General features: G+C 39.5%; 2 protein-coding genes across 4 annotated transcripts in view; both read left to right on the top strand.

Annotated features, from left to right (window-relative positions):
• Positions 1–25,190, top strand: part of AGBL4 (AGBL carboxypeptidase 4) — a 494,372-nt gene that overhangs the window by 329,411 nt on the left and 139,771 nt on the right. The window lies entirely within an intron of this gene.
• BEND5 (BEN domain containing 5) lies at positions 758–13,917 on the top strand. Of its 3 annotated transcripts, none has more exons than XR_008354962.1 (7): positions 761–1,027; positions 3,369–3,505; positions 5,865–6,246; positions 9,874–9,963; positions 11,983–12,137; positions 12,438–12,738; positions 13,409–13,529. XR_008354962.1 is itself a non-coding variant. In XM_053470229.1 (7 exons), the coding sequence occupies exons 1-7, from the start codon at positions 838–840 to the stop codon at positions 13,564–13,566; spliced, it is 1,326 nt and encodes a 441-aa protein (XP_053326204.1). In that variant the 5' UTR covers positions 761–837; the 3' UTR covers positions 13,567–13,917. The 3 variants fall into 3 exon arrangements, 2 of the variants coding, with proteins under 2 accessions (XP_053326205.1, XP_053326204.1); XM_053470229.1 differs by having other exon boundaries at positions 12,438–12,651; positions 13,409–13,917; XM_053470230.1 differs by lacking the exon at positions 9,874–9,963 and having other exon boundaries at positions 758–1,027; positions 12,438–12,651; positions 13,409–13,917.

Below are 25,190 nucleotides of genomic sequence, written 5' to 3' on the forward strand. Positions count from 1 at the left end.
GATTGTGCATATATATATATATATATATATATATATATATATATATATATATATATATATATATATATATATATACATATATATATATGTGTGTGTATTTGGGATCCCCTTTTCTCTGATCCATACTTTCTCCACATACTTCCATGTCCGGCAGTCGTTCCTGCACCCCTGCTAGGTTTTTCCACCTTTATACATGTCTTGCTGCTTTGGAGATGGTGGCTTCTATGTAGCGTTCTTCATGTCTGCGTAGACTTAAATGTTTACATTCCATTTGATGCTCTAGGTTATCTTTTCTCTTATATTATAAATTGACAGTTACGTTTCATCTTCACTATTAATGTTTGAGTTCTTTGCTGGATATACTTTCTATGGAATAAACTCAATCAAGTGGAAAAGGCGATGGTTCTACTTAACGTGGGTAAAGCGTAATAAGACATTGCAGCCTTTCTGACATTCTGTCCCATTCTGTCCTCCAAAAGCTAGATCAGGGTGTGTAAAAATCCCAAATCTCTAAAGCATTTGCACTGTACAGCACTACAATTTTTTTGGTTTCTACTCATTTAACAACTTGCATCAACCTATCTATGAACTGTATACTATAATGTTTTTATATAAACACCTATACATATTAAATAACCGGATATATGCATTTTATGTGTATAATAAACCAGCTGCCTTGCTCACAAAATGTTTGAGTTATCAAGTTCAGCTATTGATCCATTGTTCGGGTATCGTTTGGTGCTGTCTGGCAATCGCTTGGTTCTCCGTTGCCAGGGCAGCCGCGTCCTGCAGATCGCCGAGCTGCGGATCCCGGGCCCGGGACGGGGCAGGCGGATCATGTTCGCCTTTGTCCGCTTCCTAGAAGATAACGTGTGTTACGCTCTGCCTGCGGCCCGGGTCCGAGACTTTCAACCAAGCTGTGCAGAGGATTTCGATAACCGGAAGGTGTACGCAGTGTACCGAAGTACAGAGGAGGAGGCCGGCAAGAGCGGGGCCCCGCAGCGGGCACAGATCCTGGCACTCGCAGGTGAGAAGCATGGGTGGGAATCGGGGGCAAGATGGACCAGGGGAGAGAGGGCTGTCAAATTCCAGACTGGAGGGAGGGTGCGAAGGGAGATGTCAGAATGTGGGGAGGGGTTTGGTCAAAAGGTGACAGGGGGTAAACGATAGAGAGAGCAGTTTCCATGGAGATGACCAAGAATTATGAGGTGAGGGTCATGTCATGTCAGAGCAATAAATAAAGGGAAAGAGGGACAAAAACATATATGGGGGGAAGGAATAAGGTGACAGAAGGGATAGATCATTAATATAAGGGAAGAGGGTGGGCAGTGTGCCCTGGAGATGATTAAAGGAGGGGTGTAATGCGGATGTCAGGGCTGTGGATAAAGGGTTAGGGTGTAATCTAGTGTCATAGTGAAGGATAAAGAGATGGGTAGGTGGGGTATTCGGGTGTCATGACTATAAATTATAGGGATAAAGGGGGCAGGTATATGTCTGGATGATGGATGTAGAGGAGGGGTAACAGGTGTCAAGTAGATGACTAGTGGAGAGGGGTGGATAGTGGATGTGTAGGTGATGGGTTTGGGTGGGATCCTGGTGTCAGGATGATGAATTAAAGGAGCTGGTGGTTCGGCTGGTGTTATGAATGAAAAGGATCCATGGGGGCAGAGGTCAATGAATGTCAAGGTTAATGTTACAGTGGGTTGTACTTACCTGTTAGTTAGGAGATAGCTAGTTGCCATATGCCTGATACAGGTTAACATGTCGGCACCATCTTGGGACAATATGAATTCCAGTCCAGGTAAAGCTGTGTGTGTATATCTATATAAATATATATATATAGTACATTGCTTTAAAGGCAGACTGTAGCCAAAATCTGCAACAAACACGATTAAGCAGTCACCACACACGCAAAGTGTCCCATCACAGCTTTCTTCATATCAACAAACTTTTGCCTTTTCACTAGAATTCACTCATCTAACTAAATGCACAGTAAGGTATAAACCTCTCGGAGTTCACAGGAAACTTGCAAAGTTAAAATCAGTTAAAATTCATGAAAGAGGCATAAATACTACACAGAGAATGTCACCTTTTCATTCCTTACCTGCCACTCTCTGGGCTACCTTGTTTCCATAGAAAACTTTCATTCAGTGCAAGATTCCTTTTAGAGATTCCCATGTTTTTTTCTTGCTGGGTGTATGATATAAGGCTTTTTTCCCCCAGTTTCTTTTTGCTCACCATAACTATATTAAATATCAGTGCGCAGGCGTGTACACAGAGCTTTAACTGTGCAATCTATGTTGTCCCAGGTGGGTGTAGATAGCCTTAAAAGTGCCTTGTTGCCCATCAGCATCTGTTATGAGATTTGCCTGTTTTAAGCAGCCAATAGCTGGTAGAAAAGCGCTCCCATTGAAATCTCTTGCCCCTGCTACACATGCGTGATTATGGAGGGCAGTTGTGCTACACCCTTGGTAATCTTGCGTGAGCCAGTACTGGAGCAGCCTGGCAGTAAGTATAGTACGCGCATGCACTGGTAAGCAGGAGACACGTTTGGACGAACACATCTTCTGGGGATGATTCTTAAGAATCCTTTCATGTATTTCGCAATGTAGTAGAGTGCAGGGCGTAACTTCAATGGGCCAAGAGGAACAGCTGTACCCAGGCACATCAAGGTGAGCCACCCAGCAGCAATCTCCCTGCACCTTCTTCCACTTCCTTAAGCAGATGAGACGTGGGTGCGGGGCCTCCAAAGCTTCTCCTGGCTCCACATGCCTTAATTCCGGCTCTGGCTGAATGTTCCCTTTAAATTAACATTATTTTTCCTTCTGAGTTACTCATCAGAAGCTCCTCTATGTATCTTTAGCTCCTTGACTTGAAGGAAATGTGTCCAATTGAACATATATTCTGCTTGCCAGTGCCAAGGTGTCAATGTAGAACCCAGTGTGCTTGTGCAGAAAGCACTTCTATTGATTTCAATGGGTTTTCCTGCCAGTGATCGCTTGTTCAAGCAGCCAAATCTGTCTCGAAACGCAGACAGCGATGCCCTGGAGCTTTTACTGTAAGTGGCTTTTTTAATTTCGGACATTAAAGAATGCATATTAAAGCATTTACAAAGTACTTTAACATGCATTTTTCATTGGCGGGACTGTATGAGGCATTGGCATGTTCCTTTAACGCTATTTAAATTTAAAAGGTTGGTGTTTTATTTATTATCATCTGCAGTTAGATACACATTTGTTCTATTTTTTTTGCTTTAAAGACATAAAATAGCTTCAGAAAACACCTTCGTTAAGCTGCATCTTTTTGATCTTCAATCGAAGCCAAGTCTAATCTGTTTAATGTTTTTTTTCTATTTTTTTCCTTTATAGAAAACAAAAGTGATCTGGAAAATAGAGTAATGCAGAAAAAAATCAAAATCCCCAAGCTGTGTCTGAACTCTTCAGATGATTCATGGGAGTTTAAAGAGTATGAAGATGAGGATGATTCTGAGCACAGACACAGTAAGGTACATTAAAGCTCCGTCGCTGGATTTTTTTTTTTTTTACACATTTAGCGATTTGTGCTATGTTTATGCTCCGCATAAAGCCCTCAATTTCTCTAGTACATACTTTTGTTAAAGGGAAACATGGCAATGGGATTGAAAGATGTTGTGACTGCTCTAGGCCAGAGTTTAGATTCGATAGAATAGGATCTTATGCAGTATGTTTCTGGGCATCTTTTGTTAGTTGTATCATCAGATCAGGTGCAGCATCAAAAGGTTCTCCCACACCCAAGGAACAGATTTGCCTGCAGAGCCTGTAGAACATATAGCGATGACCATGGAATCACTGTGACTCCAGGCTATTGCCGAGTTTGCTGTATCTGAAACCTGGGATTTTGAGCATTTGAGATGCTCTCAAGTAGATGACTGCTTGTCTCGGTAGAGTTCCAAACGCTTAGATCCAAAGGTCAACAATGGTTTAGAGTCAGTTGTTGGCCGCCAAACCTAACTGCAAATTTTTTCCTAACGCACGTGTGTTAGAAACTAATAAAGTCGTGGTTCTAACATATTTCATTATAGAGAAGTATTCACAAAGAGTCAGTAAAGCATATGGCCATTTTCAAAGATATTGTAGCTTTTTATTCAGATTGTCAATTCTTAAAAATCTCAGAAAATGCGGAGGGACCCCAAACGAAACAAAAAAACCAAAGACTTTTGTTGTTGTTTTTTCGCTCACACATGCTCTTTCTCACTCCCATTCACTCTCTGCTGTGAGGCATCAGAAGCCCAGACAAATCCCCCCCATGGGGGGGCGGATCTTCGAGACCCCTTCAGCCTTCAGGGCACCCCCACAAGGGAGTAACCCCCTTTAGACTTTACTGCCTCAAAAAAAATAGCAGTGATCCAAAAAATGTTAACGTGGTCTCATTGTGAGTCAAATAAACCATGACATCCAAAAACAAATTAACAGGCACGCGTGTAAAAACGTATAAATTAAAATGTATAAATTAAAATAAATAAGGGCAGGCCGTTTCTGGCCTAACCAGATTCAAAAAATAGAATTCTTAACTCCAAGACCAGAAGGTACAAGGAGAGGAAAGTACAGGAAGGCTACCGGTGGAAAGCATACGCTCACCGTGTGCAGCAGCATACAATACTGCACACAGTGACTCCAGCATTACTGCCAGGGCAATTTAACACCCCAGGCTCTATGCTTTCCCAGCCCCAAGGATCAAGTGTTTCCCCCTTTCCCATAGGGTACTACACTTGATCTTAGATGAAAGGCCAAGATACAACATACATACTTTTCAACTTTCATTAACAGCATCAGTACACTGCAGCTAGTATCCCTCTAGGCACAAGAGAGCAAGAAGGTCCACATCTGGACTTACCTTTACACTTGGGGTGAGAATCTCAAACTCTTTTTTTTTGGCATTCCATCCTTTGGGGATCTCTTGGGGTTCAGCCCAAGTGTAAAGGTGAGTCCAGATGTGCACCTCCTAGCTCTCTTGTGCCTTGAGGGATACCAACTGTACCTCACTGATGTGGCCAGCAAAAGCAGAAACGTGTGGCTGGGGTTATTGGTGCTCTCATGCAGAGGAAATTTGCCTCACAATTTGGTTCTGGACCGCCCTTTTGGGCAGGATTAAAGTGATATGAAGTGTTTTCCTTTGTAATCACACGAGATTTAAAATTTGGGATGCTGTGGGGACACACTATAGGACAGGCTATGCAGTGGCTGTCTGTTCTTGGTGTGTATCTCATACTCTTGTTGTTTGGCATTTAACCATTTTGTGATCTCTTGGGGTTCACCCCAAGTGTAAAGGTAAGTCCAGAGGTGGACCTCCTTGCTCTCGTGTGCACAGAGGAATGCTAATGGTGCCTTTTTGATAAGACCATGGAAGGTTGGTGTATACAGCTGGTGGTGTGTCTGATGCATGGAGAGAACTTTCTTTGCATTTTGTTTTTGGACTGCCTTTTGGTTAGATCAGATTTCTGCAGTGGTATAAGAAAGATAAAATTCTGTTCTCAAGAGGGGGTGCACCATAGGACCAGCTCTTAAGCTGCTGTCTGTTCTTGGGCATCTTTCATAATAATTTTCCTAACTTCATAGCAGACTACTTCTGTGTCCCTGTCTCCTTACCATGCAGCTCTGCTTCTTCTCTTGCGTTAGAGAATGAATATGGGCGAGTGACAACAAATTTAGGTTCCAAATGTAAAAAAAAAACCTCCGATTTTAGTCCAATTTGTAAGAGCAAGAAGCTAAATTTAGCGTCTAAAAACGAATGGACCAAAAACAAAACAAAAAATTTGTCTGAATCGTATTTTGGTCCATTTGCACAAGTCTGATATTTAGACAATCTATGTTTATTGTTGCATTTAGAGACCAGATGGAAGAAAGCACATGGAAGGAACCCACAAAAGCATAGAAGCTGTTGTGGCACGGCTTGAGAAACAGAATGGTGGGGTTCCCTCTCACACCTCCAACTGTGATGAAGCCTTTTTGGAGTGCCAAGCCATAGGTCACATGGACAGACTGGATGAGGCATTAGTTCCCAGAGTACTGTATGAGGAGTTACTGAGGAGTTACCAGCAGCAGCAAGAGGAGATGAGACATATTCAGCATGAGCTAGAAAGGACTCGGAGGCAGCTGGTTCAGCAGGCAAAAAAGCTAAAAGATTATGGGACATTAGTCACAGAAGTAAAAGAGCTCCGAGTTCTCAACAGGAGGCTTCAGGATGTGCTGCTGCTAAGGCTTGGAAGTGGTAAGTTTCCAATGTATGATTTTTAATGTATTTGGGAACAAAACCTTCTATAAAATTATATGTTTTTTAAATCAGACACTCGATTCTGCAGGACTGGGTTTTTCTTTGTTTGAAAGCTAAACATTGTAACAAACAATTTTGAGGTTATTCATTAAAGGGGTAGTTTGCATAGGAGCCGTGGGTTTAACTTTCTCAGTTTTTGTTATGAAGGGCCAATACTGGCATGTTTCTCCAACATGAAGAGCTGAGCTGACCCTGTATTCATTGACACAATCTCATTGATTAAACATTACATTATGCAGGGTCAGCCACACTTGTCCTACAACAGAAGGTCACTAAGGGTTGGACCTTCTTAATTTATAGTGAAGCCCGAGAGGTAAAACACAACTTGAAAATAGAACTCATCCCTATGGACAATTTTAGCTAACCCTTCATTCCATTTTTTCTTTCTCACACCAATTTGAATTTTGGTTTTGTGTGTCATTTGTGTACCTGTTTGTGTCCTTAGGTCAGTTTCCATGCTCATATAATTACACATCTGCACACATTATACCAATAACTTATGTTCTCCTTCTTCCTCCTTTTTTGCATTTCAATTAATGTGGGTATTTGTCCTTTCTCCCAAACATATTCATTTTTTGGACTAAATACCATTAAAAATGACGAGTGGGCCAACAACACCATTAATAACCCACTTTAGCAGATTGTAGGAATTAGTTGGCATGCAGTAGGATGCATAATATTTCTTGCAAGAACCGCGGATCTATAAATGCGCCTTTACAGCTCTCAAACTTTATTTTTCTTTCATCCGAGTCTCTTGAAAACATTTTCTCTGTTAAAGTATGGGTTTTCTTTAAACATATGGTCTCACGCGGGATCATAGGTAGCCCAGGGATCATCTCAGACAGCATGATAGTATTGAAGTGCATTGGGCAGTATCGTGCCTTTATTTTTTGATTCATTGACGAAAAAAGTAAAGGAAGTGTGAAGAAATAAGTAAATTATGACATTGCAGGTGAATTCCATAAAGCCTCCCCACGTTCTAACACGAGTCCCTAGCAACTTTAATCACGCATTGTTCATTGATTTACAGACTAATTTGCCAGAAAGATTTCATCCAAATCTGATTGAAGAACAGGCTTTCACACAACACTTGGTTACCATGGAAGGATTTATGTTAGGATTAGGAAGTGGACACAGTAGACAGTCCATAAAAAACATCAGTGGGTTTAAGTGAAAGTTCAACTATAGAGAAAATAAACTCCAAATAATTAAACATTTAATTCAATACATTGAGTATTGGCATTTATTGGATATTCTTACAATTTTGTTTTTGTCTCTCCCCAGTTAAGTATCGCTTGGAGATGGAGGAACACTTGTTTGCTAGTTAGTTGAGTTGAACAGCATGATATCTTTCGACTCGATATATTTCACAGAATCTTTTTTTTTTTTTTTCCCCGTTTTGATCTGTGAGTAAGAAATCTCAGACCTGTTTCTCCGAGTCCTCATTTGGTAACAGACTGAGGCTGAAGCTTTGTTTCTCTAATTATAATTACATTCACTCGGGTTCCTGATACTTCCAACTTAGGCTTTATCAACTTTAACCGGTAATCAGGTGCAGCCGGAGCTGCTGGAGGGCTCTGCTCACATCCAAGGCTTTGATGTGTCTTACAAGTTTACTTCTAAAGAAAACGAGTGGTGGGTCTTTAACTCACCCTTCCCATCTACACTGGTTCATTAAAACATTCCCCTGCCTGCAAAACATGTAATCTTTGATTTACTTTAATCCAACCCAACCTGTGTTGATCACTTGTTTTTTTTTTCTTAAACTTGGGAGGAGATAAGTTGCTTCTTAGAAAGTTGATGTTTCATTATACATACAGAAAAACAACCTATTTTCACATTTTAACCAGATGCAACCTTTTATGGTATATATATGTATATATATATATATATATATATATATATATATATATATATATATATATATATATATACACACACACACACACACACATATGTATATGGAATATATATTTTGGGGGCTTAAGGCTTTAAGATCACCCCTTTTTGCAACAGAAGAAGGCTTATATGTATACACGCTACTGTTCAAAATTTTGGGGTCCCTTAGCTGCTTTCATGGAAAGCAAGGACATTTCTAGCTGTAACATAATTGCAAAAGTGTTTTCAAATGATCAATTTGCCTTTTAAACGTGAATTTAGAGAATACGTGCCATCGGAACACAGGAGTGATGGGAGTGATAAAGGACCTCTGTACGCCTATGAAGATATTCCATTACAATCAGCCATTTCCATCTACGATAGCCCTTTACAACATGGATTTCTGATCTATTTCATGTCATTTTAAACGACACAATTTGCTTTTCTTTTAAAAACAAGGACGTTTCTAAGTGACCCCAAACTTTTCAACAATAGTGTATATACATGTGTGTATGTGTGTGTATATATATATATTAAAAAAAAACTACACATGTATGGAATCCTCCATCAAGGCATACAGCCAACCAAATGGAATTACGGAAAATAAATGCATGCACTTAAATGCAAGGAGAAAACGCTAAACCTATATCCTTGGCTAGTTTATTTAAGTAAATGTCAAAGATAAATTAGTGCAATTAGCGCAGATTCATGGCCTCAGCAAAGCATTGGGAAAAGCTTACAGAATGCTATACCGGAGGGCCTTCTAAATAGGTTGGCAATGTTCTAGACAGGAGTCACGGTCCTGCCTCTTAAAAACATTTTACCTCCCACCACCAGAATCACAGATACTATTATGGATGATTATTATTGGTAAAAACCTCCACTTTAAGCATATTCCTCAGTAAACCTTACTATGATTCTTCTATGCCTCCCAACCGCCCCAATCTTGTCACTCTTTCCCGACCACCGCTTTTCGGGACAGAGGTAGAGCTCAGCAGAACAGCCGGATTCAGGACCGCGGTTCTGATTTCTTTCTCTGGTGTCTGAAGAATACATAGCGCGCATGAGTTGAATTGTAGAACCACCTCCCAAGCTCGCTGAGGGCAGAAGTTGAGATTTTTGGTTATATAATACTTGTTTGGAGACTGGAAAGCTTGGTACTAGTTGTAAGCTTGCGTCGGTTTGTCTTAGTCTTTCTATTCTAGTCTGATCATTCTCCTTGAATATATGTATTGTAAGAAACGCTGCGTAAATTTTTGGCGCTATATAAATACAATTATAATGATAGTCCTAGTGTGTTTCTAATTTCCAACTCCAGCGACTTGCTTTCCTAGGGTGCTGGATCTCTGGCTGCGGTTGGATGATTCTCATCCATCCTGTGTGTTTCATAGCCTGCTTGTGTAATTTATGTGACCTCATCAGAAGTTTTTCCCAGGACCCGTTTCTGACCAGAACATGTAAACAATGCTGCCCAGCACTTGGTGCGCTGTATAATTTATTCTCTTCCTTGAGTTCATACCTCTCACATACTACAGGGGGCAGCACTGATCAGAAAAATGTAAAAGTAATACGTGTCCTGGAAAAGAAATGGCTGGTGTGGGCACCGTAATTGGAAGGCTGGGAATGACGCTCAATGTCGTGATTCGGTGTTTCATTCATTGCCGTGTTTGTTTTTCTGTTTTGTAGTCTCTCCCTGGAGTTACAGACCCAATGGAGTTCATGGCTCCTCTCAGGTGGTGATAGGACAGGAAAATCTGGAAACCAACAGAAGTGAAGGTTAGACATATTCGAATATATTCAAAGGGATATAAATACAGCTTGGGGCAGTCATACAGCTCGAGGAGAAACTAGTTTTAAATCCAGCTAGCCATGATCTGAGCTAACATGTGAATAGATCCCATGGGCCTAGGTGTCCAATAATCTGCATAAAAACCGTGCGTTTAAAAGCCATCCATGCCCATGGCAGGTATTAGTGGGCTTTGCAGTAAACAGACTGGCATTTACAGGAGACGATATTAATTTTCTCATCTCTAGTATTTGCCTTGAATATTGAATGTAATCATCAATCACAAAAATGGCTTTTTTTAGGGAGATGAGCAGGTTGATACTGTCACCCAGTATTTATGTGCTTTTTATCTGTGTTGAGTTATACCGCAGTATGGCATCAGATTCACTCAGCTCTTTGCTGTGAAGTAAACCATTTTTCTCAGAACTAATGAAGAATAACTCATGAATAATAAAAACACTTTATACTCATGATCCCCCCTTTATCCCTGTAATCCCATTTCCAACGATGTATTTAAGTAGCTTGTCTTGGCTAGATATATATATGTTGTGTTCTACTCAGACGGTAATTGTTTAGTCTAACAGGACCTCCAGGTGACTGCGTATGTATATGACCCTGGATGGGCATGCGCAGGCACTGGAATCTTTTCAAAGCCTGAACATTATAGTATATATTACAAGATGGCCTACCTAACCCTTCCTGCCCAACCACTCAAAGACTTTGTGTGACTGTCTTTTCCGGACAAAGATCTAAACCTTCCAACTAGACATCAGGGAATGACGGTCACCCTTCCTTCAATGTCGAGGCATCATCAACACTATAACGTTACTTGTCTTATTCCATACTTTCACAATCCATACACACAGTTTTATTATAGTCGCCATCTATAAGATATATATATTATAGTTAACGAGGCAGTCTGATGATGCCATAGAATCCTTCTGTGCATCGGTACTGGAGTGTCCCTTTAAGAAGGTCAGTTGTGGTTAGTCTGCTCACCGTTAGCATCTCAGCTCGGCCAGCCTCCGACATACAGAAGGTTCTCTCACGCTGAATCCTGTATCTTTAGCCCCTGTTTTTCCTATCAACAGCAGGAATAAAACAATTTGAAGGTGTATTTGAAAATATAGAATAAAAATGGATGTATTTGATAATGAGATGAATTATTATCATCTGATCCTCACAGGGGGAATGTATTTATCTTATGTCTTGTGGTTTATCCAAGGCACTTTATAAAGATTAGGAGGCATACGGTAAGATAAATCAGCGGGCAGGCAGATACACGCGATTACAGTCTCCAGGGAGTGGGCTACAAGAGAAGCACAAAGTATAGAGAAGGTGGTAGAGCGGCCAGCACGGTCAGGGGTATAACTTATATGGAAACAGCTCAGATTACGCCATGGGTAGGCAGGATTGTCCCGAATGTCACAAATTCAGTTAACTTTGTCTAGCAGAGGCACGTGCAGCATGCTTTGGTCAACCCCCTTAACCTTAGACCTGGACACTAAGGATAAGTTGGTTTGTCTCATCAGCCCCTAACATAACTGTCCTCCCTTATACCGTTTTTTGAGGTTTTAGTAGAGCCTCTGCATGTTGTGTATCATCTTTCTCTGTTATGTTTAATTTGTCAGGAAAGAAAAAGCTGTCTGTGATCTGGGTAGAAATGTTTGTGATTATGAAGGGAATTCTGTAAGACGCAACCAACTATATAAAGCATCTGTTTTTGAGTTCTTTCATAAGGATCAGAGTCAACACAAATTCAGGTGAAGTTTCTGCACAAACCCCGTATGATGTACTACATCAATGGCTAGCCTTGCAGCCAAGCCGGCGCTATGCAACAAAATATTGGTCCTTTAGATCACAGACTTTAACAGCCTGCCCTAGATCAAGAAATACTGGTGTTTTGGGAGTTGGTCTTTCTTGATCTTTTTGAACCTAATGAGTTATGGTTAGTTAAGCATTCTGCGCATGCACCTCTGTACAAGAGTCTATTTTTCTTTATCTACTAGGTCCCGCCATCGAGTTTGAGAGTGAAAAGTTAGAATGTCGCGAACCTCAACCTGAAACCGAAACACAGAAAATGAAGCGTGAAGAGGCAAATACGTCATCTTTCTACCCCACACCTGCTCCTGTACTAGACAAATATATTTTAGAAAATGGAAAGGTACAAATGGAAAGGATCAGGTGGGAAATACAACAGCCATCCAATTAAAGAATAGGGCTTTTGTTTAGATATATTCTCTTTATAACAGTAGTTTTAATGGTTCGGTATGATGTCAAATACATGAAAAATAACTGAATTCATAAAGTTGTGTATCAGCCCTGCAGATGTTTAGATTTTTGTTGGAAAACGTAGCATGGAATCACAGCTAGAGCAATGAATAAAGCTTGTAGGGTTTGTGGACATTTTGCTTGTACTGTCTGTGAGCGAAGAATCAAGGTGACTCTCCCAGTTTGCTTCCAGGTCCACCTAGGCAGTGGCGTATGGGTAAACGAGGAGAAATGGCACCAGCTTCAAGCAACGCAAGGAGACTCCAAGTACACAAAGAACCTTGCGGTTATGATCTGGGGCACTGAGGTCCTGAAAAACCGTAGCGTCACCGGAGTGGCCACCAAGAAAAAGAAGGATGCAGTCCCGAAGCCACCACTATCACCTCACAAACTAAGTGTTGTCAGAGGTAGAGCGTTCACATTCTGTCACTTGTATGCATAGCTTCAGTACAGATGTGAAATTCTTTGTAGAACATTATTCTCTTGTTAACTCTGTAAGTACTGTGCTTTTATTTTTGGGGTATTATTAATAGTATTACTAAGTAGACTCTTGCCTATCTTTCATGAAACCAAGCCACCCATTTGTATATGTAGTGTTATTTAATGCTAAAATAATAATTACTCAGTCGCCCAAATCTGCTCTAAAGAAGGAGCACATTAGGCGGGGGGGGGAAGCATGCAACTCTATTACATTAACTGGTTGTTGTTTGTTATAGCAACAATAGTAACCTATATAGTCATAACTAGGAACTTCCCAGGGTAGGCCACCAAAAGGTCTCCCTCTCCTGGGGAGTGGCTTCTTTAAGGGGCGGTAAAATGGGCTGGGTGTGGGCGTGGCCAAAAGCTGCTTGTCTGCCCAGAAAAAAAGGAAGGTGACCCCAAGGCCTGGGGAAGCTGTGCTTCACCCGGAGACTCCGGGTCAAACTTGGAGCATTTCCAAGTATTTATTTAATGGAAATAAAGCTGTCTATTTTATGTTCCAGTTTGCTATCTAGTATTTTAGGGAATAGCTATATCAAAAAAGATTTTCAATTTCCGTTTTTTTTAAGTATACCTCTAGTATTGAAAAGGCATCTCTTAAGTATTTGTGCCAATTAGGTTTTATTTTTTGTTTTTCGAATAACTGGACAAAACTATTAACCGATTCCTACTTTTCTCTCTTAGAATGTATGTACGACAGAATAGCACAAGAGACAATGGATGAAAATGAAATTGCACAAAGGCTGTCCAAAGTCAACAAATATATCTGTGAGAAGATCATGGATATTAATAAATCATGCAAAAATGAAGAGAGACGAGAGGCAAAATACAGTGTGCAATAAACCTTGGCATTTGTCTGAGGTCTGAGTGTTTTGAGCTTTCTTTTTTTTTGCCATCATTCCGATAATCACAAAATATTTCTGGAGTGTGCGTTTTTTTTTTTTTTCTCTATTGCATAGCGATAACCAAAATAAAGGGTTACGTACATTTTGGATGACAGATATGTATAGCTGCGTTTTCCGTGCACGATGGATTTACGGGCAGTCTGTGCTAGTAAAAGCAACTGGAAAACACTGTTTTATGTGACTCAGCGGTCCAAATATCTGCCTCAGCTTTTATGAAACTTTTGCTTTTTACTTTTTTTTTTTTTGTAAATTATTTTATTATAAATACTGCCAAATTTAACGCTTTGCCTGGTGACTTAACGTGCATTACTTCTTTTGCTTGCTTCTTCCTTCTTTTCCTTCTTCGAAAGCCATTTAAATTGTGTGGTGCCATCATAAAATCTGTTTTCCTAGACATGCTTAGCTAACAAACAATAATACTGAGCCTTTTTAAGTTGAAGTTCCACTCTCCGATTTAACGTTTACCTTGTAGTTCCTTTAATGCTTATTTTTAAATTCATTTCTCATTTGTAAATATATGAGTGGATGGTTTTTTTTTTACATTCTTTTTTTTAAAAAAGATTACCCATTGCTGTGCACGTATACTCGTATTGACATATTTCAGCAAACCAAGACAGATGAACCCTGTCCGTTACATTTTACAAACTGAAAATTCTTATTTGTACATCTCCAGTCAATAAACGTGCAATTTCATGTAGTGGGGTTTATTCATTAAAGGGGAAAATTGTCGGGAGAGTTGGGTTTCAGCACCTTGACTACATTATAAAGCTTCTACTGCAGGAAGAGCTTGGCTGGCCCTGCACACTGCATAGTTAAATCAGAGTTTTTCAGACTCTGCTTAAACATTATATTATTCATTATGCAGGGCCAGCTCAAACCTTCCTGCTTCTTTGGGAAACTTGCTAGTGTTAACCCTTCACAATGAAGAGTGAAACCATAACTCTCCTACCTAGTGAATAAACCCTGTTATCTGCATGTGTATGGTTGGTTATAAAATAGATCTACATGAAACACCATGGAATAATCTTTGCGACATATTTAATGAGGACTCTGATACTTCATCTGCCCCATATAACATTTTTGATCCATTAATATTTTACTTTGTATACATACAAAACCATAATTAACCCCTTAATGACAAAGCCCGTACATGTGCGGGCTCAAAATTGTTTTCAATGACCTCCCATTGTCCTTAAGGGGTTAATATCTCACGCACTTATTTAACAATTTTTATTCCTGTTTTTATTTTCTGATTTCTTTTCCTTTTTTATTTGTGGCAAGTAACACATTTTATTATATTTTGTGACGTGCAGGCAGCTTTTCTTGAATTTCAGTATGCAGTTTTATTTGCATATTTGCAATACGTATTTAAAAAAAAAACTGTGCAAAAAAAAAAGTATTCATTTTGTGCAATAGGAGAACATGCGGATAAGCACTGTTCTAACAATTCTTTGTTTACTGTTTTATTGTGACTTGTGCCACTTTGTTTCTATTTTGGAGAAAGTTGTATTTTTTACTGCAAGATGGTTATTATTAAATACTAAAACACAAACTTCTTCTTGTTTGTTTTTTTCCTTTACGATTTTGACAGCTTCTGACAGCTTGTAGGAGCCGGCAGAGTAGTAGTGTGCTTTCTTAAAGGGAAAATGTTACCTTCTCAGCTTATACCATAAAGTCCTCTGTTTACCCTTAAAAAAGGTTGCTAGAACCACCAAATTAGTGGCCTGGAATGATATCACAAATAATGGAGGATAGGAAGTTAAGATGATTCATGGTATACACATAAGGTTCACTTCCAATACATATAAGTCATATATAGACTGGCCCACATGGGCAGCGCAGAACTGAAATGCAAGGTCATTTTCCAAAGAATAAGGAAAATATGCAACGCAAAGCATTTCCGATTCTGAGAATGAACCCAGGTAAAGTTCAGACTTTCCTGGACCTCAGTGAGATGCAGTTAATATGTCTCCAGGCACCATGAGCAAAACGCTTCATGTCTGGATTGTCTGTTTTATTCTTAGGAAAAAAACAATTCTCCAAGCATTCCATACCCAAGCATATAGCTATACTGAATCTAGGACAATATCAAGGACTGTTTACGGTCTGGGTCTTTACATCAGGAAAAAGGGGGCAGACTAGACAGGACAGATGTTTTTTTATCTGCCGTTGAACAAAGGTGACTTGGGCTGAAATCCACCAAGGAATGGAAAGGAGACATTGAGAATGTAGAGGCAATAAACATCTATGGTAATGCAATAAGCAGTACAATGCAACAACTGTAATGCCATTCCAAGCATCAGTCCTTTAATAACATGGGTAGGAGGAAAACCCTATCACGCAAATACATATATGGCTCAATACCTAGGGAAGAAGAATCAACCATGTTGAAAATTTAAAAAAAAACTTGTGGCTCGATTATAAGACGACCCCCCAAAATTCAAATATTAGTTTAGGAAAAAAAGCCTGAATATAAGACTACCCTATAGGAAAAGAGTTTTACTAGTAAATATTAATTCACATGTAAACTATATTTCCATATTTAATAAAAACTATGATTGATAAAAATGCATTTCTTGTTCTTATTTCCTTTTATTTGTCAACCTGCCCCCCAGTTATGCACATCTGCCCCCAGGCTTGGCCCCTAATATGCCAATCTGCCCCCCCGACCAATGCATCCCCAGACTTGACCCCCGTGCTCCTGACTCCCTGGTGTCTAGCGGGGGCAGCCGGTGGACGTGTGCGGTGCACGTAGACAACCTCTGCTGCTGCCCAGCCCTTCCGCCGGTGGACGTCTGCATGATGCACACAACCTCCACTGCTGCCCGGCACTTCCGCTGGGGCTTCTATGACGGAGCCCCAGCATGACATGATCTTCTGGTGCTCCATCATAGAAGCCCCAGCGGAAGTGCCGGGCAGCAGTGGAGGTTGTGTGCATCATGCAGACGTCCACCGGCTGCCAGAGAGGAGGATCCAGGTCCCCTGCAGCGCTGCGGGGGATCTAGATCTTAGTCTTATAGTCAGACTTTGATTATAAGACGACCTTGAACAACCTTGAATATGTCTATTATTATATTATATTATTATTATTATATTCTAGCAAATACGGTAATTATTTCTATGTAGGCTTGCCACCTATTGTCTGTCTCACCCACTCAAGACAGATCTTCTAAGGTGTGACAACTAGGGTTTAATGGAACTCATGCATAGTTTTGATTATTTGTAATATATTTTTAATTTAATGATGTGAGCCAAAAATAATCAATGTGATGTGGACTCTTTAATCCACATTTTGCCGTTGGCCATAATTCTGCTTCTTCAGCCCATGGTCCACACTTATAATGACATCGGGAGCTATAATCAAAAGCTGCAAAAAAATCTTCAAAGAGCAGTGTTAATGCTAGAATATTGTACACTAAAATATAGGTAGATGGGCTTATATCTGAACTGAATCTGAGGAAATAGCGTTCTCTCTGCTATCAAAACAAATAAGAGATTTTTTTCCTGAAAAGATTGTTATGTTTCTGAAAATGTTACAGCTGTGATTTACTTTAAACTAGAATTTTGTAGGTAAACATTGTATAATGGAATGATAATCTCTAGCTATTAGAGCAGAGGAAACGGCTTTACTTAGAGCCAAGTTGCTCTCAAAAGACTTTCAGTGAATCTCGGAAACATCTGAGATTTCTGTTCCAAAAAGGGCTCCTACTGATGATTAATATGACAATATTTACTATTTTTTTTATTTTTGCAAATCAACCCAATGTATATTCTGCTCCATTTTATGGACATTTTTCGAAAACAGATGACAATTTCTTCTAGTGCACGTGTACTTTAGATACTTGTCTCTTCATAACAACATTTTTTTTTACCAAAATGCACCTGGTCTCCTCTTCTTCTTTGGCCCCCCATTTTGATCTTTGATCTGGCCTCAACTCTCTCTTTGGATCTTGATTTTTTGGCTAAATGTTTGTGACGTTTTAGAACCTTCAGAAAAAGTAATTATATGTGATATTTAACCTATATTTTATAATCATGAAAAAGAGCTGATGGTGTCTAGCCTTGGTAAGCAATTAGAAAGTGTTACATAGTAAGCTAAGTATTAGGCGTTGGCATACAAAAAGTTCAATGAATCTATGTACTTGACATATAACGACCCACGCGAGTAATATTTCTGTTGTCTGTGCTACTAAGATCTTTTTGCCCCCGTCCAAGATGACTCTTGTCCAAGATAGATCAGCTTGCCGTAACTTTGTAGCACTCGTGTTGGAATCAGTCATTGGAAACACCTGCCTATTGGCTTTTGCTGCTCCTATGCAATATATATTATATTATATTAATTTCTGTCTGATTATTAGCTATGTTGTTGATTTCTCAAAGGCTCAATGGATTTTATATGACCTTGGCCTCCTTCTGTTTGCCAAGCCTTTGACTATAGCTACCATTTCAGTAGCCCAAGTTCCCATATGAACCCAAAGCAACAATGCCTATCTTAACCTTGCCTTTTTCATATAAATGGGAACTTCACAATCTTCTATAACACTAGTTTCCAAATCTGGTCATTAAGTCCTCTGAAGGTTAATGAATTCGGAACATCCTCAAAGATACTCCTAATTGAATTGACACCGGTGGAGCCATCGTATTTTGACTGAGCTCCCTTTGCTGACAGAATTTTCTGAAACCTCGAAGAGTCTTGACCAGAATGGAGACCACTGAGTAAGATTTTTTCCCTTTAGGTTTGGTGTTTTAGAATGTATTAAATTGTTCTAAGATATTTTTTCTCTGATACATTTCAGGCTTTTATAAGCCACAATAAAGCTGGGTTGTTTTAGCCAATTTCCGTTTGCCCTTTTGACCCAGATAGATTTTACCATGTCAAAGATCAGAAACTTTCCCCGAAACTCATTAACAAAGTAAGTGAGAGGGAAATCTCCTTTGTTAGTCTCTTCATACAAAAATAATATATTGGAAAAAATTAGGTTATAGCTGCTGTTTAATCTATAATTTACACATTATGCATGGTTCTTAACCATCGTATATTTTTTAATGATAAAGTTTTTAATGTCATTGGAGATCTAAGGTATGACATTATTAAGTTTTGAAGGAAAGTTCTTGAGTAATTATTGAAGCAATCACCCAGTGTTGTTTAAGGCCTTTGACATTCATTCTTATTGTGGAGACAGAGGACTCATTAGCTACAAAAATAGCTTTCCTAATGAGTGTTGGGTTTTTTGGCCGCGTGCGTTTAATGAGACAATGGAGACTTAATGGATTTCTCCGAGACGTGATAGCCTATGTCAGCCTTGTGTATTAAACAGACAGTCCTGACCTCACTATCCATTACATGTTCTCAGATTTAAGATTTAAGTTAAGTAATAAGTATCAATAGTTTTTAAAACGCAATCTTAAAGGGACAGGCCAGCCATCACAAGCATATCATGGCTGCATGGTCCAACTACGTTTTGTGCAGAATCCCCAACATTCATTTGGACCTTTCCCTACTCACGGCTGTTTTGCATCTCCATGCAAGAGTTATACTTACTTCTGATTAGCTCTAGCCCTGACTCAGCAAATCAGTGGCAGAAATTGTCAGAACAGGGGAATAGAAGGCAACTGCAGCTGGAAGGCTGCAGCTTCTACCACCGGAAGGCTGCAGCTTCTACCACCGGTAATTGTTTTTTTTCCCTTTTGGAGCAACACATATTACGTCCAGAGTACTTCAATATGCATTCTTCTTTGGCGAGGTACCAGGGACAGCAAACTATCCCTTTAACACAAAAAATTAACTGTTACTATAAATCCCCAGCATAGCCGATTAGGTATTATTAGGTTACATTGAGGTTAAAACTAAACCTGTCCACCTTGTAAGCATCGTCTGCTCTTTGTGGTCTATTCCGTATCGGGCTTCATTTTTCATTTTTACATAGAACTTCATTTTTAGGTCCTGGACATGAGATGAATCACATACCGCAACATTACGTTAGTGCGGTCCGGGATTAACCTGGTAATTGATGGTGTAGGATAGATGTATTATAACGTTCCTTGACATCTCAAGAACGGAATACAAACTCCTAATAACTTTGGGACATTGTTCTAGATGCATAATCGTTGTGCTGGCCTTGATGCAAAATAACTTCATCCATTTTTATGGTTAGCAGCGATTTAGAGAACATCTCCTTTGTCTCGGTAACTTGTCTTCATATAGACGAGGCCACTTTTTGGGATATAATGGTTGACTTTTTTTTATCCAAAATGCTTTAACTTCTTATCCTTAATAATTTACTAAATGTTAATATAATTTATAGACTTTTTTTTGTGAAAGCTTTGCTTTTATTTTCCCAGAGCTTATTTAATCTAATTTAATGCTGGTTCTTTTTTTTTCGCTCAAAGCTTATTTAATAGAAAAATGAACCTGTCAATTTCCCAAAACCTATATTTTACAGTTCAGTACACAGTATAATGATGTCTACAGATTAAAATACCTAATAAATGGATTGCAAATCCACCATATCTATATGTCACTGAGAACAGCTGTATTCATTTTTTTTGGGGTATAGAATATGAATAATTATTTCATCCTGTTATATTTTTCCTCCCCTTCCGAGAAGCTGATTGAATTGGGTGGAAGACGGGCCATGGACATAATTGGTTGTGTAGGGTTTACGCAATGTTCTACTATATTCATATCTGCTTGGGGTTCTTTAGCTCATAAGGACTTCCCCAACATGCCCATGGCCCCCACTACCCATAAAAGCAGGAAAGTGGGGCAGCTACCTGGGACAATGCCAAAAAATCCTGGTTGTCCTGCAAAAAAGGGACTATTGTAGAGTAACAGGTCCCTTCCATGTTCTCCATGGTCCTTGGAAAGACATCTCTCAGCTGCTTCACCATACCCAGTCTGCTAGGAGACCATAAATTTCCTTTTTCTTTTCATTTTGTTTTGTAGACAGTTTAGAATTTTGAAGTTTCCTCCGTAGAATTCCCTACCTCGGTACAAAAAAAAAGAACATTTAGTTTTTCAACATTTATTAGGCAGGCAGAGACCAAGTTATCAAATGGGAAATTTGGAGTAAAGTCAGAAAGAATAAAAATGGCAACCTTTAGTACGAAATTTAAAATGAGAGAAGAAAGGTCAGAAACGTTGAAGGCATTTCTTTGTCTGGGTATGTAAAGGAACATTTTTTGCTGTTTAGAGTTTAGCAAAGGGCAGGAAAAAAGATAAAGGTAGCGAGGACTAGAGGCGTAAATTGCTACATTGCCTATTATACTTTGCAGTACGAAAAATCTGCCGGAGTTATTGCCAAGTTCAACTTCTGTCCTGCGAAAGGGCATCATCAAATCTAGGAGTGAACAAAGATTATCAAATCTATCTGAGTCATCTTCCCTCGGCCGTGGTAGCCACTATTTATATGCGTTTTTTATAGATGCAAACAAAATACTGGGTGACGAAAATTAAGTGGATTTATAAGAAACAATAATGAAGAAAATTCACACATCTTGGCGAAACTCTTGCTCTATTTCTATTTATCACCCTAATGTGTTGCCTCAATTTTCACAAATAATAAGCATTAACTTTCGATATGTTAATGCATATCAGAACTAGTTCTTACTTGTAGATTATATTTTATTAGTCCTTATGGTTGTACCTGGGAACTCTCTATGCTTGACTCAGAAGCCTTTCTTCCACCTGGGTCACCTGGTTAGGTTCTTTTTTTTTTTTTTTTTTTAATTTTTTTTTTAATTTTTTTTTTTTTTTTACTCTTTTTGGCCCTGCTCATAGCCTGGGGCTATGGGTGGTTCTGCCCCATTACAAAGCTGCCCCAGGGGTAGTTTATGCTGGGAAGTTCCCAGGTATGCTGATCATCTAGACTACCCAAGCATCAGAACATTTTGGACATCTACAATACAATATACAAGCATTCTCTTGTTTGTTTACCCCATCCAGTATCCCGCTGCATCTTTCTCCTAAACCCTTTTTTATCTCACCATGGTTCACTAACAGACCTAACACAGCTAAATATCTCACTACACCACAGTGGCAGTAACTCAAACACCATCCTGTAGGTACTCCTTGTTGTATAAAGCAGGTAAATATACTGATGCATAGCTTTCTCCTAAAGGTCCTGTATGGTCCACTTCCACTAAAACACCTTCGTCATTCTCCTACCCCATCATGTTCCACATCTGCCAGTTACTTTCCTCCTCCTTCTCTTCTTTATTTCATATATCCAGCATGATCACACACCAGATCAGATTGTTTCATGTGTTACATGGTTCCCTTTTCCCATTGTACGAGAAAGCAAATTTAGTAAAACTGATACCTTTATTCGCTTACTGAAGAAGAGACGTCAATTAGCCAATAAAGCCAATAGCCAATAAAGTCAATAAAGGTATCATCTTTACCAAATTTGCTTTCTTTAATTTTACGAAAGCCGGTTCACTTATTCTACTAATGTATTTAATCTGGCTGGTGGACAACGCAAGGATAATGAGAAAAAAGCAATAAGGAAACGATTCATAAGATCCTTGCCCATCTCCATTCCACCACTGCATCTTTAATTAGAAAAGATATAACAGCCATGCAAAAGAAATTGTATTTGCTGATTCTTTCCTTCTTTCCCTTTTTCCTCCTTTTGGAATTGCCACAAGCTAATTGGGTCCATCGTAGACTATTTCTGATCTAATTAGGGTTAATTGGATTTGCCTGTGCCTTGGTGTTTGCAGCATTACCTCTGCTAACCGGGGCTATGGATCAGAAGACCCTTTACACCTCTTAAGCATGTTTATCGTCTCCTGTTAATACCGCTGCCCATGTTACCTTCTTGTCACTTCTGCAATTAGCAAGTACGGCACTTTGCTGAGTTTGTGGAGGGTTCTCTGCTTCCCTCGCTCTGCGGGGGATTTCTTTTAAAGAGCACGGCATTAATGAAACGAGTTACTACTCAAGACCCTTTTCACAGTTGTTTCGAATACATATATTCCCAAAACAATGTTAAAAAAAACACTTACTGGCAAAGCTAATTTATCACATGTATATAACAAATTTATATTGTATCATACTGACTCCAGAGAAGATCGTCTGAAAAGGTTAGCTTCTGGTAACGTTCTAGTTGAGTAAAGATTATTCTGTTTTGAGTAGAGATTACAATGTATCGTGTGCTATGAGATCAGAGTTTCCAGGCAGCGGGTTTAAAACTTTTATTATAGGTATGCACACCTGGCTTCCGCGGGCTCCCATATCTGGCACCTTACAGCAAGATGGAAGAAGGTGTGTTATATGACAAGTGTCGGGCTAGCCATGCATAGGGGGCAGCTAGCCGGAGTTACACTTTCTTCAGTGGGTGTGAGCAGCGAGTGGGCATTACTGCTTTACCTGAGAGGGAAGAAACTCAATCTGAGACCCAACAAGCAGGGTCTCTCGGTCAAACCCAGAGAGTTCCCAACTATGCAGATAATTAGATCTCGTTACTTAAAGCGCAGCTCACTGACACAGGCCCGGTTATCTAGAACACGGGGGTCCTGCAGTGTGCAGGAGTATAATAATGCGAGATGAGGCCGTGTGCATCAGCCAGTGGCCGCACACATCATTTGGTGGCCACTCGGGTTGAAGTTATCCCCAGTCTGGCCCTGCAGGTGTATCTCTAGTGTATATTTACACGTGCTTTTGCAAGCAATGTGATCATTGAAAAGCTCACTCTCTGACCTACAGATATATTCAGTGGTATATTTTAGGGCAGCAGGTCCGAGACATCAGGAGCCCCTCTGCCACAGAACAGGGAGCCAATTGCCTATTAATACTATGCTCATTAACACACAGTCATTGCATTACATTTATTTATATAGTGCCACCAGATTCTGTAGTGCAGTTACAAAATAATTTTTAATCACATACAATAACAAGCTGGAAAAAGAGGGGAAGTGAAGCAGTAGGAGAGGACTGCTTGGATGAGTTGGACATATTAGAGTGATCTGTAGAGGTTGTTGGCATACCTGGAAACTCTCCGGATTTGACCCAGAGATTGCCGGGTGAGCGCTGCTCCTCCGGTTCTCCGGGTCAAGACCCAAATCCTCCAGGTCCCGCTTCCCGCCTCTTTTTTTCTTTTAAATGGGGGTGTTTCCGCTGCCGCCAATGTCCAGTCCTGGCCGCGTCCCGCAAGGGAAGACTCTGGAGCCGAGAAGTTCCCAGGTATGGTTGTTGGTCATTGAAATGGTTTGATTAGGATGCTGGCTGAGTGAAGGTTGTACGCTTCTCGAAAAAGAAATGTTTTCAGAGAGCAGTTCACACAGTGCTCCATAGTTTCCTTCTGCCATGCACCATGCTTGCTTAAAAAGTGGAGCGCTGGGATATGACATCATATCTTGACGTCCAGTAGTAAAGATGGCAGCCCAGAGGGGCAGCTGTGGCGGTACCCTGGGTTAGACATAGGGCAGAACTGCAGTTAAGTATTTCACTTTTTACATATGTTATACAATTAGGTTTAATTTATATATTTAGTATTTCAGTAGTATAATTTGGAGTTTTTTCTGTTTTTTTTTTTTTTATGGTGTTTATAAAATGTTGATTTAATTTCATTTTTTTTTTATTTTCTCTATATTTAATAAAAACTAACCTTACACAAACATTTCCAATAGTTTAAAAGCAGAAAAGTAGCTAAAAATTTGTTAAAAAAGTAACAAAAGCCACCTCGGAGGTCATTTTTAAATGAATTTCTTTTTGTTACTGAAGACTGTTTGTCATGGAAACTACTGTTATTTTTGTTTAATTTTTATTTTGTGTTTGGGCAAAATAAAATAATTAAAGCTAAAATTTGTCGATGCACTAAAAAAACCATAGAATAATTTAAAGGCATGATCTCATTTTCTGATTATTTCAATATGTGTCCATGTCATATATGTTGTTTTGGGGACTATGTTTATTAAAAATGTCATTTACTCCGAGAGAAGCAATAAAGATACAGGCAGTGTTCACAGCGGTAGAGAGAAATTGTCTATTACTGCTTGCAGCCAAATAAATGCTGATTTTCCAGATTGGCACTAGGATATTTAAATAAATTGCTCTGCCTTCCAGCGGAAAAAAGGAAAATGTGTGCTAAATATTCTACATCTAAAAAGGATGTAAAAGAATTTGCGTTACTTATGTCATTTCATGGCTGATGAAGATAAGCAAAATTAGAAAGGATTGTAATGACTGTGCCGAGCAGTCAAGAAATGTTTAAAGTAATAGTTTAATACAAGGAGAGCTATTGACGATTACTCAAAGGCATCGGATGAAGCTGAGCGTTCAGTGCCGGCTATAGCTTAATACAGTAAGAGAATTTATTCAGGTTTGACTCAGAAGCTCTGGGTATTATAACTCATTATTGGGGCTTGGAGCCAGTCTCTGGGTGTGGGGTGCACGGTTATAGCTATACCATCTCCCCAACTGGTTCCACTCTTCCAAGGGTACATGATGATCTACTCCAAGCCACACCAGGTGGAACAGCTAGCCTCTCAAAACTACACTGGGATGATAGATGTATGTATAATATATATACAAACATATGGATCTGCCTGATGGTCTT

This window comes from Spea bombifrons, chromosome 6 (genome assembly GCF_027358695.1).
Source record: "Spea bombifrons isolate aSpeBom1 chromosome 6, aSpeBom1.2.pri, whole genome shotgun sequence".
Taxonomy (NCBI): Eukaryota; Metazoa; Chordata; class Amphibia; order Anura; family Pelobatidae; genus Spea; species Spea bombifrons.